This window comes from Tupaia chinensis, unplaced genomic scaffold (assembly GCF_000334495.1).
Source record: "Tupaia chinensis unplaced genomic scaffold, TupChi_1.0 Scaffold145147_1, whole genome shotgun sequence".
Taxonomy (NCBI): Eukaryota; Metazoa; Chordata; class Mammalia; order Scandentia; family Tupaiidae; genus Tupaia; species Tupaia belangeri.
Window position 1 is genome coordinate 1,448,885 of NW_006205007.1, and position 27,787 is coordinate 1,476,671.

The window sequence follows — 27,787 nt, forward strand, 5'->3', positions numbered from 1 at the left end:
AGGTCTAGGACTCAAACCACAGTTGACTACGTGACAGTCCAGCAACATAGCCATTATGCTAACTTCTGGTCCCAAAGTTTATTGTTTCTTCTGAGAGGAGGGAAGGACAGGTACTCCCCACCACCACTACCACCAACACCACGAGTCTCCATGCCGTGATTCACCCTCAACTACCTAGACTCTAAGCATGTATGCATGCCTCATGTAAAGGGAGGCAAGGGAGTGCAAACCCAGTACCTTCCCATCTGGGTACTGTTGTGTTGCCACTGTGTGACCACCCATTCTTTCTTTTCTATTTTATATTTTTGGCATAGGGTGCATGCACTTGCCAGAGAGACAGCAGGGGAGAGGGTAGTGAGAAATCATCCCAAAGGGGGAGGGGCCATGCTGCAATTCCTTCTCCACTATCCTCGGCGTTTTGGGCATGTTTGCATGCATGCCCAGTGTGATTCTCAAGCCACTGGGTCTGAGACTCAAACTGAAGCTGGTCATGTAGGATCCAGTGGCCCTTCACCTTGTTTTTACAAAATAAGAATTTTATTTCCCTCATTCCAGAATGATGAAATAAACAAAAAATTACAAATGAAAAAAAAAGGGTGTTGCCTAAAATATAAAGAGTTGTTAGATTAAATATACCTATATAGTAAAACCTGCCCTGAAATGTCAAGATATAATTAGCATGGTACCTACCCTCATGAAAAGCACAGCCTAGGTTGTACCAACTGAAGAGGTGTACATTCATACAACTTAACTAGATTCAGAGCAGGGGAGTTTCCCAGAATTTCTTTTACGCTGTTTCCCAGAAAAAAATTTTGCTTGATACACAAATGACTATACAATTTAGTTCTAACTATAATAGTTAAGATATGAAAACTTAATAGTATCTTTGCACTATTCTGTTTTCCCCACTTTCAGCTTGGGAAACTGGCACACATAGGTTTAATAATTTACCATGGTCACATGGCAAAGGAGAGGAAGCCATGCTTCACACCCTAGTATTTTGGTGTCATAGTCTGCACATTTATATATTGTTACATTTCAATTTAAGTTTCTTGAATATGTTAATATGAAAAATTCCTAGTAACTATAACACCAATTTATATGGATTAATTTGTACGTGACCTAATAGGTTAGCTGTAAAACTAGCAGATGGCATAATGATTAGTTACATCACTGGACTCCCACATAGCCGACTGCCCTGAGTCCCAGATCTAGAGGACTGAAACTCATGCCAGACACGTGTGTGCGCATATGCACCCAAAATCTCAAGGGGAGAATGGAGGAGAAGGGATTGTGGAACGGCCACCCCCTCCCAATTTCTTGTTTTCAGCTTCTCTGTCCCTCTGTTTCTGGCGAATGCATGGGCACTATATCAAAAATCTGACTAAAAAAATAACCTGAATATTACTTTACTACTACCTTCTTCTCTATAGCAACTTAAGAGTTTTAGAGACTACTCAAGATCTGCATCCTTTTAAACCCATTTGGAAATGTTTCCTGATAAATTATTAATGAAAACAAATGCTCATCACCCAGGATGACTAGCTTCCAGTACCATATATCCACTGAGTAGTAATACACTAATAGCTAAGTATATCATGATGGCATTTCAAGTTATTTATAAAGTTTTTAGAAGGCACATTCACACTTTTAAAGCTGACTACTAAAGTAGTTTTTTGAGGTGTCTTTTTCCAAAAAGGATAGGTTTTGTTATCACATTTTGTTGAAGATAATATAGGTAAATTACAGCTTTAATTTGGCTATCAGAAAAAAAACTAACTTGACAGTCATGATGGGGCAAGATGAGTCAAACCAGATGATATTGTGGTTCCTTTGAAGATATTTTATATAAAGCTATCATGAAAGGAAAATACTTTAACAAGTAGAAAAGTTTAATATATATTTTGATGTATTTATATTATACTTTCTAAATAAAATTAAATACCAGACATGTTTCCTATTCTGTTGATTAGTTAGCATTGGCAGATCAATTTCAAATAGTTAGAGAGAATCTACCAGGTCGTCATCAGTCCATTCTTCCTAAGGAGGGAAAAAAAGAAATGTAGTAAGGATAACACATTGAAGTATGACCTGTATGGCTTACCTCCTTGCCTCCCTTTAGGAAAATGTTATCCTTTTACAACTCAACTATGCTGATTACTGAAGATGAATCAACCCGGAAAATTTGCAGTAGTTCAATCTAACAGTAATAATGGCAGTCTCAGCAGACTACTCTAATGAGGAATAAAGGTTACATTTGTGACCTTCTGATTATATGTTTATCTCTGGCTTGCCAGGTAAAGCTTTAAGAAAGGGACAAGGGAAGAATGCTTGAAGAATAATAAAGCAAAATTTTAGCACAGATGTATTCCTCTGCTGATGTCTCAGAACACAAGGAAAGATTCAAGTAACTATTGTACTGCTTCAGAACAGGTAAGATAGAAGCAAGAAAACAAAAAAATCCTTAGTAATGAATAATGTACAAAAAGGATACAAAAATTAAAAGATTTTAAAAACCTACATTGCTATCTATAATGCCTGTACTCTGGAATAACAAATCTCAACAGTATGGTGACACTAAAATGTGTAACAAAAATAAAGTACCCTTAAACATACCTCTTCATGTTTGGATTTCTTTGAGACATAATCATCATCTTCATAGCCTTTCCTCTTTTTCCTATAATTAAGGAACCATCAGTAAGCAATCCAGTACTTGCAACAGAAACTATAAAATAGCTAAGACTATACTAGCAAGGCTACATGAAACAGAAGAACAAGGCCTGGATTAATGGAAATAAAGAGTTACAGATTAGAAGACAATACTTTTCAAATTAATCCTTAAATGCAATTCTAATTTAAATCCCCACAAAATTTTGCACAGAACTTACCAAATCCATCACCAAACCAAGAAAAGATTATGAAAAAAACAGCAAAGGAAATCTAAAAATGAGTAATTTTGGGGATCTTGTCATAGTTATCATCAAATCACACTATAAAAGCTATTTCCTTTTCTTTATTCATGACAGACCATGTGCACTCACACAGAAGTTAAGGGGAGCATCCTTCACAGGTGACTATGCCATGACCCCTCCTTCTGACACTCATCTACCCTATATCTCAGGCACTCCTGCAAGTGCCCAGTGTGTTTTAGGCCGGGGCTTCAAACCTTGGTTGTTATGTGATATCCAACTTCTTTTGAGCAATACATTACCACTATGCCACAAAGCCTGGCCCAGCTATTAAAACTATGGTGTATGGAGGTCAGTCACGTGGATGGATCTATATGGTGTACTCTGTGGTTCAAGTCCCAGCCCCAGAGGCTTGAAAATCATGTGTGCATGTGCAAACTCAAGAGGAGATAAGAGAAGAGACTGCAAAGTGGCCATCACCACCTATGGGGTGATTTCTCACTTTCCTTCTCTTTCTGTCTGTCTCGTGAGCACACCCCCTATATCAAATTTTAATTTAAAAAAAATTAAATGTGGTATTAACAGAGATCAGTGATTAGGAGGTGACACGCAAGGAATGACTATATACACATTAATTTAGTGTATGATTAAAAGTATTTCAGGTAACTAGAAAAAATATTCAAAAACAATCTAAAAATGGGCATTTGAAAAAATTATCTCTGCCTCACACCATTCACAAACAATTCTAAGATTTTTTATTTTTTTAATGAAAAGTTAGGGTGCATGCGCTCGCCAGAAAGACAGAGACAGACAGACAGAAAGCAAGAAATCACCCCCCAGGAGGATGGCCACGCTGCAATCCCTTCTCCATTCTTTCGGGATCTTGGAAATACACACACACATGCCCAGTGTGAGTTCAAGACACCGGTCCGGGACTCCAACCACAGTCAGCTACATGAGTCTAGTGACACAGCCATTATGCCAACTGCTAGTCCCCTAAGTTGTTTTAATAGTTGTTAAACAAAAGACAAATACTGATTAAAGAAAAGGCAGATATAAAAACAATGATTTTATATTAAAACCCCAGCTCTATCATATATAAAAAAGATGAATACATACAATAGGTAAGAGACAAATGAAAATAATGGCCAAAAAACTGGGCAAAGATTATGAATAAACAATATAAAATACAAATGACTATCCAAAAGCATGGAATCATCAGTCCAGCAGGTGGTGTGGAGGTTATGGCCAAATACATAGTTCAAGTCCAGATCCAGCAGTTTAAAAATCACACTGGGCATGTGTGTGTATATGCCCAAAATCCTAAGAAGAGAATGGAAAAGAATGGATTACGGCATGGTCATCCCACTGATGGATGATTTCTCAGTTTCTCTGGCAAAGGCACATGCAAACTAAAAAAATAATTTAAAAAAAAAAAAGAAGGAAACAAATGCCTCATAATAATCTGGGAAATGCAAATTAAAATAGCATATTGGTACTATTTTTTCACTCAGACTGGCAAAAGTTAAGGGTTAAGAATACAGTCAATTATATATATATAAATATAAAAACAGTAAAGAAAAAACAAAAATTTATTTCATATATACATATACACACTTTGGTAAAAAGTAGAGAACTATTTTTAAGGTCATGACTGAGACTTCAGTTTTAGTCAAAGGGAACTTTGATTTTTACCTGAAGTGATGGACTCAGTCAGACACAGTTTTTGTGTAATGAAAAATAATTTTAAAGATCAAAGAAAACGCATTTTGTCCTAAGAGTACTACTCTTAGTGTGCTTAGTCCTTACTACAAGACTACATTGAGAAAAGTACATAAATTATGTCTTTAGGAACTTACATAGCAACTGGACAGAAATATTTTATGATTTGATTCTAAGAAAACAAAATGAGCTTTAATTTTTGTACATCTTTTATTTATCTCATTTAAGAGCTTTTTATTGAATTTTATAAAAGTTTATGTCTAATGAATTTCTTAGAATAGCCCTTCACAGAAAATTTGAAAGCCATCCCTCAATGTATAGAATTTACTTAGCATACTACAAGGTAGGTCTAACTAGGAATAAAATGTACACTCTGGCAATTAGGAATTTTGGATTATATTTCATTTTGTTATTTACCTACAGACTAAGGTTAAGTATTTAATGGTCTAATCCAGAGATTAATAATTTACTTTAAGCCCTTCTAGTCAGTCACTTTTTGTCACAATTATCCAGCTTTTCGGCTCCAACATGAAAACAGGTATAAATAATACATAAACAATGGGTGTGGTATCTACCAAAAACAACTACAAGAAAATTGTATTTCTAAACAAGTGGTGGGCATGGTTTTGCCACACCTGGTCTAAGCCTATTTCTTTATTCATAAAAGTTATTTCTTTTTTTGGTTAATTTGCTATATATGGCATATGTGCTCACGAGAGAGAAAGAGAAAGTGAGAAAACACCCCCTGGGGGGGATGACCACACATCAATCCCTTCTCCATTCTCTCAGGATCTTGCATGTATGCTTATACATGGCTACCCTGTTTGTCAAGCCGCTAGGTCCAGGACTTGAACTGAGTCTTGTGGGGTCCAGCTGTTACTTAGCATACTACAAGGTAGGTCTAACTAGGAATAAAATGTACACTCTGGCAATTAGGAATTTTGGATTATATTTCATTTTGTTATTTACCTACAGACTAAGGTTAAGTATTTAATGGTCTAATCCAGAGATTAATAATTTACTTTAAGCCCTTCTAGTCAGTCACTTTTTGTCACAATTATCCAGCTTTTCGGCTCCAACATGAAAACAGGTATAAATAATACATAAACAATGGGTGTGGTATCTACCAAAAACAACTACAAGAAAATTGTATTTCTAAACAAGTGGTGGGCATGGTTTTGCCACACCTGGTCTAAGCCTATTTCTTTATTCATAAAAGTTATTTCTTTTTTTGGTTAATTTGCTATATATGGCATATGTGCTCACGAGAGAGAAAGAGAAAGTGAGAAAACACCCCCTGGGGGGGATGACCACACATCAATCCCTTCTCCATTCTCTCAGGATCTTGCATGTATGCTTATACATGGCTACCCTGTTTGTCAAGCCGCTAGGTCCAGGACTTGAACTGAGTCTTGTGGGATCCAGCTGCCGTAACTACACTACTTTGCTGGCCAAAGTCAGTATTTCTTTACTTATCTATAACTACATATCTATAATCACATTCCTGTTGGTTATTACTGAAACCTAAGAAGGCAATCTACTAATTTCAAGTTCTATGTTAAGCCATGCTTTGCAGTTACAGTTATGAATATAATGAAATATTCCCACATTTTGAAACTGAAAGACCTTGGATATTCCTCTACTAGAACTATTAGTTAAGTAATTTCAGTCAAGAGACTTCAGTGAAGGCCCTAGAATACTGTTCTGGCTTCTCATATACATTCAGTAGCATATATTCATTGGTTATAGAGATCAAAATATCTCAAATGCACCTTAACTTTAATAACGCCACAATTAACTCCCATTAAATGTTAACAGATAAGGCAGAACTGAATCAGATCACACTCCACAAAACTGAAAATACTAGTTTCACCATTCTATTACCGGCCCAAATCTCTTAACCGCTTATACTCCTGAAAGAGAATTTAGTGGCTCTTTCAATTTGCAAAGACAGTACAAATATTATGGTGCTTTTCACATTCAGACTGCAAATCAGTTAGACAGTAAGGGTGTTCATATGGCTATAAGAAGATATATGAGCATATTTTCCTTACTGGTTCTGTTGTCATTATAAAGTTAGTCACTGGAAGAAAAATATACCAAGTGTCCCCACTCTAGAAAACAGAATTAAGTCTGAAACAGTAAACTTGTTTCTCAGATTAAGACAGCTCACTTGAAAACAGGCCAAAGATTAAAAGGGCAAGTAGTTTAGGGATTCCCTGTGGAATCAAGGACCTCAACTCCTTGAGGTCTCATGACAAACAACACAACCGGACAAGGCCTGCAGGCCAGAGAACACATTAGTTATCGCAGGATCAGAACTGCACAATTAAAGCAAAACTATTACCTTGTGTTTAATCTTGTTAGAAACTGACTAGTAAATATCATAATTATAACAATTAGGTAAATCAGTTTCCCCAGGTGAAAAATTCTCAGTGAAATTATTTATTTGCAGGACCACTTGGATTAGACAACAGTTCTATCTATTCTTGACTAACATCATCACAGCTACTTACGTAATTATGTTAAGTGCAAGCTCAGCAGAATGACACCGCTCCAACTTCTGTTTTAGTATAGTAACGTCTTCAGATCTGGGTGGTTCATACTTTTTTACTAAGTTTCTCATGCCTATATGCAGATAAAAAAGGATTTAGACTGAATAATAAAAAGCCTTATTCTCATAGCAAGTGAGCTAAATAATTGCCTATCTTATTATAGAAAGCAACAGCACACTCTTGAAGTGACATGATTATTAGGATTTGTATCATTCTGCATTAAAATCCAAGAAATACCATATTTTTAGTTCAAGTAATTATGGTTATCTGCTTAGCTCATAGTAAATACAGTATAAAGATAAGAATGCTGTATATGACCTGGCCAGTATTAATTTTTTGCAATTTTTACCAGGGTCACTTTTCCTGTTTAAGGCTTTAAAAAAAAATTCCTACAAGATTCAGTGATCATGCATTTGTTCCCTGCCACTAATCATACTCAAACATTCTATCCTATAGATGGTGGACCAAGAGTGTACATATATTTACAAAGGAAACCCTTATTACAAAACAAGTAGTAAAGGGAAGATACTTAGTAAAAATTAATCAATGATATTTTGCTTTAACAAAATGCAAATTCTAAACAGAAATGTCCTCTTTAAAAGCAAACAATGGTAACTATAATTGCAAAAATATCCTTAGTTGATCTTGTCTATTATTCAACTATAATAAACCAAAGAATATAAATATCAAGATTTTCAAGAATGACAAGAAATCCAGAACTTACTATGATCCAGCCATGTGCTTCACATTGGTAACTATACTACTGACATATTTCACAATGCAAATACAGCAATGTTTACAACTGAATTAGTACTTGTGACTCAACATCCTTAGTACCCTATGTTCTGAAAAATTATGACTATCTCAGCATCAATAAAGTTCTCTTATTTTATGAAGAGCTATTATTATTTCAAGTTAATGTAAGTGAAACAAAACTGTACTGAGATAAAATCTCTAATAAAATAATAAAACTCTAAAAGACATAAAGTGAGTACAGTGGATTTTCTTTAGGCTCCTTTAAATTCTGATCCTAATATCTATAGCCAAATCACAATTAGCTTTGAAAGTGAACCCTCTAGTGGTATAACTGAAGACCTACAATATATGATTCATAAATCACAAATCTGTTCTCAAAGAGGGAAGCCCTCAAGATCACTTTGAGAATCATGAAATACCTACATGCCCTGAAGTGTCTTAATTTCTAAAACATAAAAATGTATACCTACTTACTATCATCCAAGATCAAGATGTTCAACTTATATGTTATTGATTTATTCAATATTTAATTTTACTATCCAAAATCAAGATCTTCAATCTTATACTTAGATTTATTCACTATTTAATTACAAATTTATTTAATGAGAACAATTGGCACACAAAGGTTTGGGAACAAAAACAACTGGGTTTTAACTCTAAAAAGTAACCTTGCAGCCATAAGCATTCAGTATGCCATGGGCAAGAATGAAGAATGGAGAGGACTGGCAATCCAGTCAAGTCGTTAAGTGGAGATTCAAGCGTAAAACAGGGCCTCTTGGGACCAGCAGATGGTCTAAGGGTTACGTTGCTGGACTCCCTCGCAGTCGACCACAGTTCAAGTCCCAGAACCAGAGCCATGAAACTCATGCCAGGAGACCAGCAGATGGCTTAATGCTTACATCCCAAGAGGAGAATGGAGAAGGGACAGCGATGTGCCATCCTCCTTGGAAGGTTGTTTTTCACTTTCTTTCTCTCTCTCTGTCTCTCTGGTGAGTGCATGCACCCTACAACAAAATTCTCCCCAAGAAAAAAAAAGAAAACTCACAACGGGGACATTGTGTGTGCCCCCCCAAATCCCAAGAGAATGGAAGAGGGGGGACTGCAGCATGGGGAGGTAGGGGTGTGATTTCTCTCTTTCTCTCTCTCTCTCTGTCTCTCTCTAGCAAGTGCGCATGCCCTTGAGCAAAAAATCTCTCAAAAAAAATACCATCACCACCAACAGGGCCTCTCAATAACAGCACTAATGACATTTTGAACTGGAAAATTCTTTGTTGTAAGGCTATTAAAATTATCACAAATTGGGACCAGCAGTTAGCGTAATGGCTATGTCACTGGACTCCCATGTAGTCGACTGTGGTTTGAGTCCCAGACCCAGTGGCTTAAACTCATTCAGGGCGCGTGTGTGTGCGTGCCCAGGATCCCAAGAGGAGAATGGAGGAGAAGGGATTGCAGTTTGCCCCCCTGGTGGATGATTTCTTGCTTTCTGTCTCTCTGTCTCTGTCTTTCTGGCGAGCGCACTCACCCTATAGCAAACACCTCTCAAAAAAAAAAAAAGGAAAAAAAAAATTATCACAAATTAATGGCTCAAATCATCAGAAATGTATTCTGTCTGAAGTCATTTTCACTGAGCCCAAATTAAGGTGTTCACAGAGTTATTCTTTCTCTGGAGGCCCTGGGGCAGAGGGGTATCCATCCCTTGCCTATTTCAGCTGCTGACAGCTGCCAACATCTTCTGGCTTATAGCCACATCACTCCAATTTTCAAGCCCAGCATGTTTAAATTCCTACTGTTTTTTTTTGTTTGTTTGTTTGTTTTTTTGGGTTTTTTTGGGGGGAGAGGTATTTTTATTTATTTATTTTTTTTTTTTTTTGCTATATGGCATGTGCGCTCACCAGACAGAGACAGAGAGACAGAAAACGAGAAATCACGCCCCAGGGGGGATGGCCACGCCGCAATCCCTTCTCCTCCATTCTCCTCTCAGGATCTTGGGCACGCACGCACATGTGCCTGGCCTGAGTTTTAAGCCACCGGGTCCAGGGCGCGAACCGCGGTTGACTACATGGAAGTCCAGCGACATAGCCATTATGCTAACTGCTGGTTCCAAATTCCTACTGTTTTAACATTTTCTTCTTAGGTATGTGAAATCTCCCTTTATCTTTCTAAGGAATCTTCTGACAGCATTTTATCCTCAACATAACAATCTCTTAACTAACTACAACCACCCTCCTCCAGTCACTTTATTTTTTGCATGTAAGGTACCATTCACAGGTTCAGGGATCAGGGTAGGTACATATTTAGGAAGCCATTATTCAGACTCCCACATGGGAAGCTGTAGGATGTTTAGTACCATTCTTACCTCCACCCACTAGATAACAACAGTTACCACCACTCTCCAAGCTTTGACAGCCAAAACTGTCTCCAGATATTCCAGAAATCACCCATGATTAATAATTAACTTTGTAATATCAACTAACAAAATGACTAGCAAGTAATATGTAATAACTAGTTAAAACTGATTTTTCTATAAAACAGAAGTTCCAACCTTAAACATCATCCTTAGTTTCCTTCAGATATTTTTCAGTGCCTATCATGTAGTTATATATACCATTTTATTATTTTGGTTTTGCTATAAGGCACAAGTGTTTACGGGGAGTAGGGAAGAGAAAGTGAGAAATTACCCTGACCAAGGGTAATGATCATGCTGCAGTTTATTCTCCATTCTCCCTCAGGATTTTGGCCACGCGTGCACACACGCAGCTGGTGTATTTTCAAGCCGCCAGGTCGGGAACTTGAACAGTGCCGATAGCCATGTGGGATCTAGTCCCCTTTACCTCCATGCCTCTTAAGAATCCCATTTTGAATCTAAATCCTTCTTGAACCTAATTATATTTTCCTCCTTCTGGTAACTTCTACTTATGTGATGACTACTTCTTTCCATGTACTTTCTATTCTCTACAAGTCTATCTTTCATGATTCCATGATACAATGGTTCAATGAAAGAAAATCTAAACAACATGTGTTATCTCCAGTTAAATACCAAGATGATATTTACTTAGAAATGAGTTCTGTAATGGAACATTTTGTTAAGTGCTCTCTTTTACTTACTTTTCATTATATCTAGTAACTGTGACAAGCAAGTTCTGTTCTCTCTGAGCATCAGACTCTCTGATAAGTAACTGGTGAAGAAATAAAAAAGTTTTTATTGAGAACATACAGCATATTGCCAAAACATGATATCACTAAGTAATTTTACTCTGTGTCCTCTTTATGATCATAGACGATTTTAAGATTAATTTCTTTTTTCTTGAGAGTACTTTGCTATAGGGCACATGCAGTCTCCAGAAAAACAGACAGACAGAAAGCAAGAAATCACCCCCCACAGGGGATGACCACGCCGCAATCCCTTCTCTTCCATTCTCCTCTCTGGATCTTAGGCACGCCTGCGTACGCGTCTGGTGTGAGTTTAAGCCACCTGGGACTCAAACTGTGGTCAACTATATGAGAGTCCAGCGACATAGCCATTACTCGAACTGCTGGTCCCTTAAGATTAATTTATTTTAAAAGTATTACATGACAGTTTGAACTCCATGAAAATTTCATTTACAACTCTAACAGCCTTAAGGACTTATTACCACTTAAATTAAAAGCTATTTGTTGTTCAAAGTCAATTTATCTAAATTTAATAACAGATAAGCTCTCAGAGTGAAAATAGTACAGAAAGAACATTTATGTGAAGTATTTAATATAAAACGTTATGAGTCTAACCTCATTTTACAGATGAAGAATCCAAGTTACAAGGACAAATATGTCATGACCTATAACTTGCTCAAAGTCATAAAGCTGAAATTTGACACTTGTAAGGATTCTCTCCCCTCATTATCAAGGCCATGTTACTTACAATGTCACTTCTTGAGAATAACAGGCAAACCAGTGAGACTATTACCTCATGTTTCATAAACCTATTACAACTTATTTGCATCAAGTACAAATCAAAGGTGTTAATACCTTTCCTCAACATGATATAAACCCCAATTACCTGTTTTTCTTTGAACCACTGATAGTATAAAAATAGGAGTAATTTCTATAATTTAAATTTTTTTAATACTTATTCATTTTATTTTTTATTTATTCATTCACTTATTTTTTTAATTTGACCAGAGAGAGACAGAGGGTGAGAGTGAAAGAGAGGAAGTGAGAAAGCAAGCCACCAGATTCAGGACTCGAACCCTGGTTGGGCATGTGGGAGTGTCCGCTGCCTTAACCACCACACCACCTGCTGGTCCCCTATAATTTAAATTTTTAGTTACTCTGAGACTTTATGTACCTGAACTTGATCTGTAATTGATAAAAGTCCAAGTTAACCAATTCTTAAAAGTAGTAGTCTTTCCAATATACATGCAAAAAAAATTTTTTTTCCCTTGGGTGAGATAGTTACAAAATTAGAAGACAATGTTTTAAGAATTTTTGTTGCTATGCATCTTTTATACTGTCCATATTATTTAAGTTAATTACTTTTAATAACTAAGTTTTATGTTTTATCTTCATAATCTACTGTGGGAATTAACTTTGGATACAGAAATCAATAACAACAAATCAATTTCTGATTATAAGTAATTCAAAATATCTAAATTAGTTTTCCTAAAATATCTTCCTATTTTTCTTTCTCTTTTCAATTCCTGGGAATAAGAGTGACAATATGGTTCTCAGAGGTAACTGATCAAAATCTTAATCTCTGAAAATTTTTAAATTAGCAACCTTAATCTTGAGCCTTTATTAAAATTTTAACATTTTGATTTTTTAAAAAACTCTCAGGCAAGTGGTGCCTGAAGAGTCAAACTAGCAGGTGAGAAATAAACCTCTAATTCCACAAAAAAGGGAATAGAACTCAGGAATAACAAAACATTATGATAATAATTTGAAGCATCATCTAGAATATGACAACAGCACAAAGATTTTCCCTTTTTGAAATCAGCAATAAATGTAAGGACAATCTCCATCTATTCCAAAAGTTTGCCTGCAAATGAGCTGTAAACTGAAGATGATTGGAAAGCATTTCCCTATAGAAAAAAAATGCCCAAATTTCTACAGTTCCTGACAATGCCTTTTTAATCTGCATTGAGCCCAAAGCAGTACAATTCCCATTTTGCCTATCTAGAATTATAACTAAACTTGTAAAATAAAATAAATTTTAATAATTAAATAATTTTAATAAATAAAAATCCTTCATTCCACTCTACCTATATAATATATATTAGGTCATCAGAAAAGTCAAGACACATTTTTGCACAGAAAAATAGATCATGACTTTTCTGAAGACCCAATAACTAAAATCTCACCACTGGCAAACTTACATATATAATGTATTAGAAACTAATCGACATATTAAATTTTTGGTTATTTAAACTGTGAAAACAAGGGCTTATTTCCCAAATAGAATAGAAATACCACACCTAAACTACATAGACATCAATTATTTATGTGGCTATCTTTACTAAGGAAGGGATTTTTATCTTGTTCATTTTTATATTTCTTTTTCTTTTCTTTTTTTGGAGAGGTTTTTCTTATTGGGTGCATGCGCTCGCCAGAAAGTCAGAGAGAGCCAGAGAGATAGAAAGAGAGAAATCATCCCCCAGTGGGGATGGCCACGCCGCAATCCCTTCTCCTCCATTCTCCTCTCGGGACCTTGGGTAGGCACGCACACACACCCGGCTTGAGTTTAAGCCACCAGGTCCGAGACTCGAACCGTGGTCGACAACATGGGAGTCCAGCAACATAGCCATTACGCTAACTGCTGGTCCTGTTCATTCTTTCATTTCTAAAGTATAGTACAGTGCACAGTAGTACATAAAAGACACTCAAGAAATGGAGGAGTAAATCACTTTGGCACTAAACGTATATGAGTATACAGTATACATTTGGTTGATGGAGATGTGTTTGTCAAGAGACATACTATAAATAAAACACAACCCCTTTTCTGGAATACAGATGTTTTCTAAAGTTCATAATTGTTTATATCCTAGAAAAATAACCTGGCCTTTATACTATAAAATGTGAAATAACCTAGTGGTATCTAAAGCAGTATCCCATAATCATGAATATTATTATTTCTGCAAGGAAACAAATATTTCTATTAGACTGAATAAAAACTAAACCACACCTAGTCATGTTCACTGCTACCTTATCAATGATTTTTAAAATATGATTAGGAGAGTGTAGACTTTAAGTTTAGGGAAATTTTTTTTTTTCCCCAATTGCTAGAGGGTGCAGGAGCTCTTCAGAGAGACTGAAAGCACTCCTACACAATATGGTCAAAATGTCATCTGTTTTCCTTCCTTTCTTAATCCCATCACTATTTGGGGCATGCATGCACATGCACCTAGTGTGTTTTTCAAGCCATTGGGGCCTGGACAGAACTGAAGTTGGTCATGTGGGACTTAGCTCCCTATGCACAGAGTTTAAGCACTGTGCTGTGGGGATAGCCCTAACATTAGAAAGTTTTATCATCTATCTTCTTCAGGTATTTTAAGGAATGAAGTCACACAGAACTATGAAGGTCATAAATAGAGAAATCAAATGTAGAAACTAAAAAATCATTTAATTTGTTGCTAGCCTGTACTTTAGTTACAAATAAATATGATAATGAGTATAACAACATGTAAACCAGTCTGTGAAAAAAATGTTACAAGAATCAACTGAATTGGGAACCAGCAGTTACGTAATGGCTATGTCGCTGGACTCCCATGTAGTCGACCACGGTTCACGTCCCAGACCCGGTGGCTTAAAACTCACGCCGGGCGCGTGTGCGTGCATGCCCAAGATCCCAAGAGGAGAATGGAGGAGAAGGGATTGCGGCGTGACCATCCCCCCTGGGGGGTGATTTCTCGTTTTCTGTCTCTATGTCTCTGTCTGTCTGGCAAGCGCATACGCCCTATAGCGAAAATATCTCCAAAAAAAAAATAATCAACTGAATTTAGCTCATGTAAAATGCTTATCACAGGACCTAGTTCTCGATGTACATACATTACTATTTACAATAAAACTACAGTTCATTTGGATACCCACAGGAAGAATGATAAAGCAGACATATTTGCTACACTCTAGTTGCTTAATAGTTTGTAAAATTTTAATATTTGAGGGACCAGCAGTTAGCATAATGGCTGTCACTGAACTCCCATGTAGTCGACCACAGTTCAAGTCCCAGACCCAGTGGCTTAAACTCATGCCGGGTGCATGTGTGTGCATGCCCAAGATCCCAAGAGAAGAATGGAGGAGAAGGGATTGCAGCATGGCCATCCCCCCTAGGGAGTGATTTCTCACTTTCTGTCTCTCTGTCTCTCTCTGTCTTTCTGGCGAGCGCAGACACCCTATAGCAAAAACCTCTCCAAAACAAAAATAATAATTAAAACAAAAAACAGGAGAAGGGAAAATAAAAAAAACCTTCAATATTTGATATATACCAACAGCTATCTAAGATTTTCAAGGATCACCCTTTACTTCTACTTTAGGTGAGCTCAACAATATTTTGCTTAAATTTAAAACCTTAAAAGAGTGATTTCATTTCTTCTCTTTCAATTAGAAGGGATAGTAAGAACCACCATTACAAATAAATTATCTCAATGAAAAACTCAAAACTCTACGAAGGAGTAAACTGAGTGATAGATTTGATCCAAGACAAAACACAAATTAATACCTTTCCATAGTAATTCCAGCCCGGGAGGCACTAGATAAAATAGCAGTGAGGGCAATTTGGGAAGGTGTGTATAAAAGGTAAGCATCCGTCAATGCAATTCTATTAAGAAAGTCATCAGCTGTTTTTCTCAAAATCTCTGGATTCTCCAACATGGGATAGCGAGTCTAAAAAGAAAGTTTGCATATGTTACCATTTCTGAGGACTTAATGAAGTACAACAGCTTAAAAATACTTACATTAGGGAACCAGCAGTTAGCATAATGGCTATGTCGCTGGACTCCCACGTAGTCGACCGCGGTTCGTGTCCCGGACCCGGTGGCTTAAAAAAAACTCACGCCGGGCGCGTGTGCGTGCGTGCCCAAGATCCCAAGAGGAAAATGGAGGAGAAGGGATTGCGGCGTGACCATCCCCCCTGGGGGGTGATTTCTCGCTTTCTGTCTCTATGTCTCTCTCTGTCTGGCGAGCGCACGCGCCCTACAGAGAAAATCTCTCCAAAAAAAAAATACTTACATTAAACTAGGAAGTACTTAATAAAGAATGCTCTTGTAAAATTAACTCCCTTTCTATATTCCAGCAACCAGAAATAATCTTTGCAGGTAAAACTGCTCTGTACTCACCATTAGAATGTAGCAAAATTATAGCCATTAAATTCTGAATATTTTATTAAACAGTTTGTCTTCTCTGATATCCTTTATCTCAGTGGCTTTTGGATTGTTTTGAATACAACCCACAGTAGAAAATACATGCTTTAGTCAACCGCAATTCGAGTCCCAGATCTGGTGGCTTAAACTCACACCAGGCGCGTGTGCTATGTGCCCAAGATCCAGAGATGAGAATGGAGAAGGGATCACGGCATGGCCATCCCCTCTTAGTGGAGGGTGATTTCTCGCTTTCTGTCTCTCTGTCTCTTTCTGATGAGCGCACACACCCTTTGGGGGGGGGGGGGCTTTTACATACTAGAGAGCCAAAGTTCCAGCACAGTACTTAGTATTACAGAATTCTTAATTTATGTTAATCCCTTGTGTTCGTCCTTTTTCACTTGAGGAAGAAGGGGAGACTTAGAGATTCCATCAGGTCTGAAGTAGACCCAAGGATTATATATTCCCAGGTAAACACTTCCCAAGCAATGAAGTGATTCAGATGTAAGGCCACTTTTAAGACCCACAGCACCAACTCATCTTGATAGGATATTCCTTCTACTTAAAGTTTACTTTCAGGAAAAAGTAAATAGAAATAAATCTTGGTTTGGTTAGAGCCTACTATACTTACCTAAATGCCTACAGAGTTATTTTAGAATATATGTATCTAAGAAATAAGACCTATTTCCTGACAATTTTTCATTAAGGTGAATCCTAAATTTTAAACTCTTACACTTATTCCAGATATCCATATGAAGGGGTAAGAAGTCTTTTCTACACGGAAACAAATATCTCGAGTCACTCTGTAGTCATTACACCCAGGCCTTAATATTCTCTCCAAATGCCTGACCTCTGATACGACAAATTCAAACCCTCAAATTTGGCTACAAATACTCCTTTTCTCAGTACATTTGCTCAATTACTTCAGAGCTATTCTCTCATCTTAGAAGCTTTTGGTAACTTATCCTTCTACTTGCTTCCACACACCAAGGTCCCCTGATTTTCATTTCCTTCCTGAATCCTCTGCCCCAATGTACTATTGACACATCTCTCACTTAACTTCAACAGTGGCTGAATCCAATCAGCCTTTTGTATTGCAACAACCACCAGATTTCTGCCAAAGAAAATAATACAGCCAAGAGCTCTGATACTGTTACTATTGGGTCATCAGAAAAGTCATGATGTATTTTTCTATGTTTTTTCAATGCAAAAATGTGTCATGACTTTTCCAAAAACCCAATATATATTCATGTTCAATGAACTTAGTAGGGCTCTTCAACATTGCCTAGAAATAATGTTTCCACAGAAATTTTCTTTGCCCATATTTTTCAGTAACTGTATGATAAATATTTCCACTGTCTCAGTATCTCTGATTCTCAGAAACTCCATCACTCTCAGAAAGTCATTTCTGCTCTTAACAATGAAAAGTGCTATTTCCTGTGACCACCAAGGCCTCAGGAATAACAGTACCCTCCCTAACACATTCTTCTTCTCCATTAAAAAAAAAAAAAAAAAAAAAAAAAAAGAGCTATTGCCCTAGCTATGTTGGAGCAGATCCATAGCAGCATTGCTGCAAGATGCTAGAAGCCCCACAGGAGGGTTCTAGGTTCATGGCCCAGCTCTACCTGCACACACCTGGCATGCGTGAGACTGTGTGTGTAGGTTATAAGCAAATAATATGCCATTTTATATGAGAGCCTTAAGCATATGGATTTTGGTAACTGCAGGGACTCCTGAAACTAGTACTCCACAGATACTGAGGGATGACTATTTTCTGCTTCAACATTTAAATATGCAATGGTTTCTTTCACAAAACAAAACCAAAAACCTGCCTTAGCCTTTATTTCTAGCAGGTGCTCTGTCTTCTCAATCATCTCATCTCCTTTAACTCCTTCAAAAGGCTGGTTAATCCAAGCTACATATTCTTTTTTTCTCATTTTCTGTTTATTCCCCAACACCACCAATATGCTTTGTTCCTTCATACTCCTACAGAGACTAATTTCACCAAGATTAGGATTCTGGAACTAAATCAACCAAACGTTATCAGTCTATGTTTACCTTGCCTGAATTCTGAGCAGGATTTGAAAAGCTGCCTGTACTTATCTTCTAAAAGTACTCTCCTTCCCCTCATCTCTTCAACATATCCTATGTCTTTAGATATTCTTCTGTTTTCCTACTAACTAGCTTCTTTATTTCTACACTTCACTTTAAATGTTCCTCATGGCCAATCCTTTTAAATTTACCTGGGCAATGACACTCAAATCTATACTTCCAATCTAGCCATCTCTCTTAACCTCTAGACACAAATGACTACCCACCTTGCTATGTTGCAGACAATGCAAATTCATTATGTCCCAAATAAAATTCATCAAACTTTCCATCATCAACAAATCTCTCCTGTTCTAATTATGTTCTCCTTATCAGTAGTACCACCATCTATAATATGCTTAAATTGGGGGTTATTCTGATCTACCTCTATATGTGATCAATATTCAACATATATTGATTCTACCTTCTATCTCTAAAGTCCAGGAAGTTTTCTCTACACCCACTACCATTATGAGTCAAGTCAACCACTCTCTTTTGCATGGATCACTTCAACAGCACCCTGCTATCCCTTCATCCTTCTAATCCATCCTACAAAAAATGACTGAACATATACACATGCACAATAAATATCTAATGCAGACTGAAACATGAGGTTGTCAACAGAATAATTTTAAGCTACAAGCGTAAAATCATGCACTCTCTAAACATAAACCTTTCAATGGTTACCCTTTATTTTATTCAGAATCTTTTAACATGGCTCCAATCTAGACTCTACCTTTCACTCGAGCAGCAGATCTCTGTAGCACTTTCCCACCATATTGTTAGGCTCTATTTAGGTTCTTGGGCACACCATGATTTCTTGAATCTGAGAACAGAAAGGCCTCTCTGACTAGGATGCTCTTCCCTCACCTAAGTCCTATTTCTGTTCTGTTTTCACAATAAATAGCACTTTTCTTAGAAATGTCTTCCTTAGCCCTCAATCTGTTATCTTTTATTCCCTTTCTATAACATTAATGTATCTATAACTGAATATATTTATATGCCAGATATATTCAGTATGACTGTCTTAACCATTAGATTGTAAGATATTAAGCTAACCCATGAAAACTGAGACTGTTTATGGCTACATCCTTAAGCACAATGTTTGGCATATAAAGGTATTTGAACTGAACTATTCAAATGAAATGAATGAACCAGTTTTTGACTTCTGTTCAACTTTGACTTTACTCAACTTCTCTTTTTATTGAGTTTTTTTTTTTTTTTTTTTGCTATAGGGCACACAAGTTCGCTGGAAACAGGGCAAGACATAAAGTGAGAAAGTGACTCAAGTTTGCAAAGCATTAAAAATAAAAGTTACTGAAACCAGCAGTTGGCATAATAGTTATGTCGCTGAACTCCCATGTACTCGACCACAGTTTGAGTCCCAGACCCGGTGGCTTATTCTCACGCTGGGTGCGTGTGCATGTGTGCCCAAGATCTCAAGAGGAGAATAGAGGAGAAGGGATTGCAGTATGGCCATCCCCCCTGTGGGGTGATTTCTCGCTTTCTGTCTCTATGTCTCTCTCTGTCTGGCTGGCGAGCGCACACACCCTATAGCAAAAAACCTCTCCAAAAAAAAAAAAATGTTCCTCAGCAAACATGTTGTTGAAAACTAAACATATTATAGTTCTTTATATCAACAGGCCCAGATAATGGCTATTCTTCAGAGTTAGGAAAGCAACCTTAAGTCTTTAAAAGCATTACTTTAAACTTGCAATGGTCTTCACTGTGGTCATGGCCAGGTTTTGGAAATCACTAAATCAGAAACTCTTGAAGTCCCATCTAACAATCAAGCTCTCTAAATGACTCTGATGCACAATGAAGTTTGAAAACTATTGCCCAAGAAGTCCAGGTCAGATTCACAGGTTATGGCAATGTCATAATAATTAAGATGATTATGAACTATAAAATTTTGGGTTCTTAAAAAAAAAAAAAAAGTGTTAAAGGATGTATGCACTCACCAGAGAAAAAGACAAGGAAAGTGACAAAGCACTCCTCATGGGACATGGTCATGCCATAATCCCTTCCTTACTTCTCTTTTTGGGATTTTGGGCATGTATGCACATGTGCCCAGCATGTTTTTCAAGTCGCTGAATCCAGGACTCAAACCACACAGTTGACCATGTGGGATCAACCTGCCTACGGTGGCCCTGGTGGACCCACCCTCCCTAAAAAAGCCACTGGCTTGTCCAAAATCTTGGATTTTTTTATATCAACAAGTTTACCTTCAAATCAATGAGGAAGCCCTCAAATGGTCTATAAGGATTGTGGACAATAAGGTGGAAATTAAGTTGCTGTATAAGTAGTAGTTCATATTCCAAAATCTGTTCAAGGGCCTTCTCCTGTCCAAGAGGGCTCTCCCGAAGATTTCCAACAAACTGAGGACTAGAGACATTAAATTCATCTACTTTGCAGGCCAAAAATGCACACGTGAGCCTAGAGAAAAAAATATACACATACATATATTTTGAGAAACAGCTAAATATTTTATTTCTAAAACTATGTTCCAAAACTGTCCTAATATTCACAGTTGACTATCCTATACATTGTATGAAATAATTATTAACAAACAAAAAAACAGCTCTTATTCAAAACTTTATCCATTAGGAGGCACAGACAAACTATATTTAAATCATCATAAATATTGCCAACATTCAACTATCACTGATTCAGTGGCAGTGTCATATAGTTCAACCTAACTATTTGGAAAAACAAAATATCTGGGAACCAGCAGTTAGCATAATGGCTATGTTGCTGGACTCCTACATAGTTGACCGCAGTTCGCATCCTGGACCCGGTGGCTTAAAACTCACGCCAGGCACGTGTGTGTCCAAGATCCCGAGAGGAGAATGAAGAAGGGATTGCAGCGTGACCATCCCCCCTAGGGGGGGTGATTTCTCGCTGTCTCTCTGACTCCTCTGTCTGTCTGGCGAACGCACGCGCCCTATAGCAAAAACCTTTCCAAAAAAAAATTTTAAAAATCTGAGAAATAAAAATATTTTATTATAAGATGTAGAGGGAAGAGTTAAAAATACAACAGTACACACATATGTAATGTATGTGCATGAGAAGAAAAGCAGATTCGCAGCAAGGGACATTATAGAAAGCCACCAAAGGAAGTCTCTGATGACATTTATTGATAGATAGGTGAACCTATGAAATTCAGCAGGCCACTGTGTGAAATTCAGAGTGAGAAACTATTAAGAAAACTACTGAAAAAATCAAGATGGGAAATACTAAACCTTATTTGTAAGAATGAGGGCCTGCCCTTAACTGTTGGAAATGGCAATGAAATAGAAAAAATAAACAGGAACAATATGATTGACGGAAAGCTCTTTGTTGAATATTAACTAATTTCATCTTAATTTTTTCATTTTTTTCTAAGTACTATGCTTAAGGGTACTAAAGGGTGTATACACTATACATAAAGGGCCTTCTGTGCTTAGCAAAAAAACCCAAATATATCTTTGGGTTGCATAGCTATGGGATCTGTAAACTAATTGGATGTGGAAGGAGAGAAGTCACCACAAATGACTTTCAGTCTAAGCAAGTGGCACAATAAAGGTGTCATTAATAGAGATATTAAAGAAGTGGCTAATTTGACAAAAACAGAATTTGAATAAGCTGAAATTGGGTGCCATCTGTATTATAGGGGGTAATCATATATAGGTATCGTAAGTTGTAAATAGGAAAAAAGAATGCAAGCCTAAATCATTCTTGTTAGGAACTCAGTTCTCTCTGTCTCTCTCACACATAAACATGCAAATACATATCACAAATGCTTAAGTAATATAAATACTATAAAACAGTCATCTCAAATAAAAACAATAAATTGGACAGATTTACTTACATTATTATCCGGGGATGATATTCCATTACTGAGTTATTGAGATAAAAGCGCTTGAAATACATACAAGCTGTACCCTAAGGTTAAAAAATATATATATATTATTGGAATCTATTTGTGTTTATGTTACATGATAAATGTTGTGAAAAAACTTATTCATCCATGGTTTCTTTGAAAAGGTTCCCAATCTATTGATTTTTCTTTAATCAAAATAAATTGTGAGGGGAACCAGCAGTTAGCGTAATGGCTATGTCACTGGATTCCCACATAGTTGACCACGGTTCGTGTCCCGGACCCGGTGGCTTAGAACTCACACCGGGCGTGTGTGCGTGCGTGCCCAAGATCCCTAGAGGAGAATGGAGGAGAAGGGACTGCGGCGTGATCATTCCCCCTGGGGGGGTGATTTCTCACTTTCTGTCTCTATGTCTCTCTCTGTCTGGCGAGCGCACGTGCCCTATAGCGAAAACCTCTCCAAAAATAAATAAATAAATTGTGAGGACCAGCAGTTAGCTTGTAATGGCTATGTCACTGGACTCCTATGTAGTTGACTGCGGTTCGAGTCCCGGACCTGGTGGCTTAAACTCATGCCAGGCACATGTACGTGCGTGCCCAAGATCCCAAGAGGAGAATGGAGAAGGGATTGCAGCGTGGCCATCCCCCCTGGGGGGTTGATTTCTCGTTTTCTATCTCTCTGTCTCTCTCTGTCCTTCTGGCGAGTGCACGCACACTATAGCAAAAACCTCTCCAAAAAAATAAAAATAAATAAAAATAAAAATAAATTGTGAATACTATAGAAGCACCATACCCAAAAGACATTTTCCTACCCTTTGTCTACCCCACCTGGATAGACTTTCTTATGGTCACTGTATTTAAAATAAACACATATACTGCATGTGTGTGTTTATTTTAGAACTCACAGAAACAAAAATGTCCTGATGTAGAAAAATTCAAAATAAAAAAAAAAAATACAAATGTTCAAAAACCAACCAATTTTATAAAAATACTGACAATCCATAGGGGCAATAAGCCTTGCCTCTAAATCCACCCCAGGTCTGTGACACAACTGTGATCACTGCTGCTAAACTGAATTGTAGAGGCAGCACACACCATTTTTTATTGCACTATATGTATCAGATTCTGTGCCAAGAATAAAACTGTATTTTAATCCTTATACAACCTGATTAAGAATTACTATTTTCACAGAGAAGGAAACTGTGTATCAACAAGTTTAACTGACTTATTCCAGGTCACACATCTAATAGCAGACAGGACTGGACTGAACTAAGACTTGCCAGTACTTTTTAACACTGTATCATTTGGCTAGAGCTAATGAAATAATCACTTATCTATTTTATGATAGAAAGAGTATTCCCTTTAAGTAGTTTAAAGGTTTCCTATTAAGTGAAACAGTAACAAAATTCTTCACCAATCATAAATAAGCATGTTGTAGAAAGATAAATTTCCACAGAGTTTATTCAAGGGCTCAGTTTCTTCCTTTAAGAAGATCTCTTAAACCTAATATCTCATGTTATAATTCTTTTACTGGAAGAGAACAGAATCAAATCTGGGGACTGAAACTAATCAAATGTATCTAAAATTCTTCACAAATTTGATAAACCAAGAAAAAGAAAACACTATAAATACATTTGAACTTCATATTTTTTATATACTTCAATTGTTTTCAACTATTAAAATGGAGATAATTTCCTAGAGGATTATTTTCCATTAGGTTGTAAATTATTCACCCTGTGTAACTTTAAAACTTAAGCCAGACTTTCATATTTGATCTTCACAACAAACCTCTGAGATAATAAATAAAATAGTTGACACACCTTCCCACTTCGGTATTCTTCTTTATCTCTGCTTTTCAATCTCAGCTACCTGTTTCTCCTCACCATTGCCTATACCAGTAAAAAAACAAATCCAAGACAACCATGGACAATTATTTTTAACCAAAGATAAAACTCCACTTTCTAATTATAAAGGTTTTAAAAAACTTATGGCATGAGTTTCAGCTGTGACATGATTACAAATGATGAATGAATGATCTCAAACATGCATCTGAAAGAATGAAAAACACACTAGCCTGTATTCTGATACCAGTTCTTCTGCTCAGTACTTGAGAATGAGAAGGTAAAAGTAATATTTTTCTTTATAAAATGAGGATGTCATAACCCACCCAAGAGACCTCAAAATTCTATTGAATATTTGGACTAGCAGATGGTATAATGGTTATGTAGCTGGACTCCCCATGGTTGACAGTAGTTCAAGTCCCAGATCCAGTGGCTTATACTTATGCTGGGGATATATGCGTACATGCCCAAGATTCCAAGAAATAATGGAGCAGAAGGGATTGCAATGTGGCCATCCCCCGAGGGTTGATTTCTCTTTCTGTCTCTCTGTCTCTGTCTTTCCAGCGAGAGCACACACACCCTATAACAAAAATCTCTCTTAAAAAAATTCTATTGACTATGAAATGAGACTTGAATACTTTATAAGATACGGTGTAGGATTCATGATTTAAGGTCCATATTGAAAAATACATAATGTGACAAAAAATGAACGAACATAATGAAGATGAATTTTTTTTTTTGAGGGGTTTTCGCTATAGGGCGCGTGCGCTCGCCAGACAGACAGAGAGAGACATAGAGACAGAAAGCGAGAAATCACCCCCCAGGGGGGATGGTCACACCGCAACCCCTTCTCCTCCATTCTCCTCTCGGGATCTTGGGCACGCACGCACACGCGCCCGGCATGAGTTCTAAGCCACCGGGTCCGGGACGCGAACCATGGTCAACTACGTGGGAATCCAGCGACATAGCCATTACGCTAACTGCTGGTTCCTATGAAGGTGAATTTTAGAGAGAAGAGTTGATATGTAATTTAATTACAAATTTAGAAAAAGTCAGATTTCATAAGGCAGCTAAAGAACATTATACTCCATCACTAACATAACTTACCACAACAGACCTGGGCATTGCTGGCTTAAACACTGAGCAGAATTCCAGTAATCTTTTTTCATAGTATTTGCAGAGTGTCATTTCTTCATGAGGTTCAAGAAAGACTGGATCATTTGGAAGAACCTTTAGATAAAAAATTACAACACAATTTTAAAAATTAATCATAAAACAGTTTTTCTGTCCAGATACAAACATAGTTTGTATTACCAACAAAGGGAAATATCCCACACCTCAATTTCTCTTTATATATATGCTAATCATTAAACAAAAACTTAAGGAAAAAAATTTTTTTATTGCCAGGCAACGTGTGTATTTGCCAGAGAGAGGAAGCACCTCCTGGGTAGGTCTGGTCATACCATAATCCTTTTTCCACCATTTCTCTATTCTACCAGGATTTCAGGGACACACATTTCAGGTCAACAGGCTAGGGATTTCAACTGCAGTAGCAACAGGCTGCTATGGACCTGGCTCCGTATGCAAAACACTTAATCTCTGAGCTACTGAGTCGGTCTGTGAAAATATTTAACAAAGTAAAACTATACAAGTATTATACAATTCCTTGGCATATTAGCTGAACATTACTTCAGTTGGATATTAAGTTATTAATATAAACATTTGTGATAGTGTGGATTTGCTCACAGGCCTAATGTCATTACTTAGGCATGTTTTTTAGTTTGCTACAGGTGGGAGTGTTCACCAGAATTAGAGGAAAATTTAAAATATTAGCCCACAAGGGAGATGATCACATTGTAATCCTTCTTCCACCATTCTCCTCAGGATTTGGGGAATGCATGCGCACCCAGCATGATTTGCAAGTCACTAGGTAGAGACTAGTTCCATGTAGTCAGGCATGTAGGATCCAGGATCTAGACACCTTAACCTCCACTCCACCAGTGGCCCTACTTACATATCTTTTAAAAGATGCAAATTTTCAATGATTGGAAAGCTTACAATATCCTCTTCTTAGTCAATCACATTAGTCAACTCAAGTTGACTTAAAAATTCAAAAACTTAAATTTGCTATTTTAAGTTACCAAGTTTGTGGTCACTTTTTTTAAAAAGGCAAATTACAGGTGCTAAAAATTAGTGACATGAAATAGACATGAACTAAAGATCAAAGTAAAGCAGCTCAATACCAACAGGCTTGCAGGCACTGAACACTTACTGGAGTGCAGTCTGTGCTAGAATAGGTGATGCGTCTTGTAAAAAAAGACTAAACCAGGTTAGTAGTTCTGACAGAAGGGACTTGCCTAGTGGGCTAAGGCCAGAACCACGTTCAGGCCATTGTTCTGTGTAGATGGTCTCCTGTCTTCCTCGCTCACCCAAACCATTCACCACCAGGCTGCCAGAAGGCTCTTTCTAAAACGGAGACCTGATAAACTTCCCATTTTAAACCTTTCAAAGACGTCTATATATTTCAAGCGCTTTACTTCTACCACTGCAAGTTCCCTGCCTACTTTATCCAACTTTGTTAGCACAAGAACTCCCTTTTAGTCACACCTACTCACAAGCCTTCCACGGCCCCGCCCAGCAGCTTCTGACCGCCCACTTCGCACTTGTGGCTCCACGTCTCCGCATCCATTACTGCGAAAAGCCTTTCCCAGCTCCTTTGCTAGATAAGTGAATGGCTCTCGTACGACACACTACCTTGGCATCGTACCAAGTCCTTACTTCTCCATGTTATAGACTGGTTACTTAGTCAGCCACTCGACTATGGGGATGGCGCCGTTCGTTTCTGTACCATGGAACCGGACAAAAGGTGCTCGCCTATTTGAATAGATAAATTTATGCCCTCCACGCCGTGGGGAAAGAGGCGGGCGGGAGGGAGGCCGTGCTGGAAGCCCGAAGAGTTCCGCAGCTGCTCTAGAGTTCAGAGCATAGAAACAGGAACCGGATAGGCAGGGCGGCGGCCAGACACCTCACCTTCCCGTTCGCCACCGCTTTGCATTTGAATTTGCGGTTGGCGTCCGCTCGCAGCCGTGCCAGCTGCTCCTCACTGGCGAAGGTCCAGTGCCGCTTCTGGCTACTGTTGTGGTACATCGTGGAGTCCGAGACCCGGAGAGCCTGCACAGGAACACCACAGACGTAGCAAGACCGCGCACGGCCCTGCTACGCCACTCAGTGGATCCTCGGGTCCGGCGCGGGCACGCTGACGTCACGCTCACGTGCCGCGCCGTCCGCCGTCGCGTTTCCGGAGCGGACCTGAGGGGAAAGCTCCCGGGCAGGTCGGGCTCGCGCCCGCGCGCGGGCGGGCGGAGCCTCAGCTCCCCACGCCCCTCTCTGGGAATCGGAGTCCCAGCACCGCCTCTTCCGGCGAGCTTTAAAGGCGAACCGCCGCGCACAGGCGAGGGTGTCTGAAAGAAACGCCCACTGAGGGAGTGTGCTAGGCTGGCGTGAGTGCACGTAGGTTCGTCCGGAGTGGCGGAAGGGTTGCGCAGGGTGTCAGCTCTGAAATAGTGGTTTCGCTTCAGCGAAAAGAGCTGTGGGAAAAGTAGGCCAATCTCATCTGGGGAGAGGATGGGACGGAAAGAATGGAAAGAATAAGTATGGTCCTAAGCCGGAAGCATTCCTGGCTCTTCTGAGGAAGAGTTGTGGACACCAGTGTTCTTGGAGCACTACCGAA

The 27,787-nt window shown here is 38.0% G+C and overlaps 1 protein-coding gene across 2 annotated transcripts; it reads right to left on the bottom strand.

The window, feature by feature from the left end:
* Window positions 1-1,828: 1,828 nt before the first annotated feature.
* On the bottom strand, window positions 1,829-27,399 carry CCNH (cyclin H). Of its 2 annotated transcripts, none has more exons than XM_006167804.3 (9): window positions 27,088-27,399; window positions 25,165-25,287; window positions 22,208-22,281; window positions 20,583-20,793; window positions 15,633-15,796; window positions 11,048-11,118; window positions 7,148-7,259; window positions 2,617-2,677; window positions 1,829-2,040 (listed from the first exon to the last, which is right to left on the bottom strand). In XM_006167804.3, exons 1-9 carry the CDS (start codon window positions 27,202-27,204, stop codon window positions 2,002-2,004), a joined length of 972 nt encoding a protein of 323 aa, XP_006167866.1. In that variant the 5' UTR covers window positions 27,205-27,399; the 3' UTR covers window positions 1,829-2,001. The 2 variants fall into 2 exon arrangements, with proteins under 2 accessions (XP_006167866.1, XP_006167867.1); XM_006167805.3 differs by lacking the exon at window positions 27,088-27,399 and adding an exon at window positions 26,812-27,021.
* Between the last annotated feature and the right edge of the window lie 388 nt (window positions 27,400-27,787).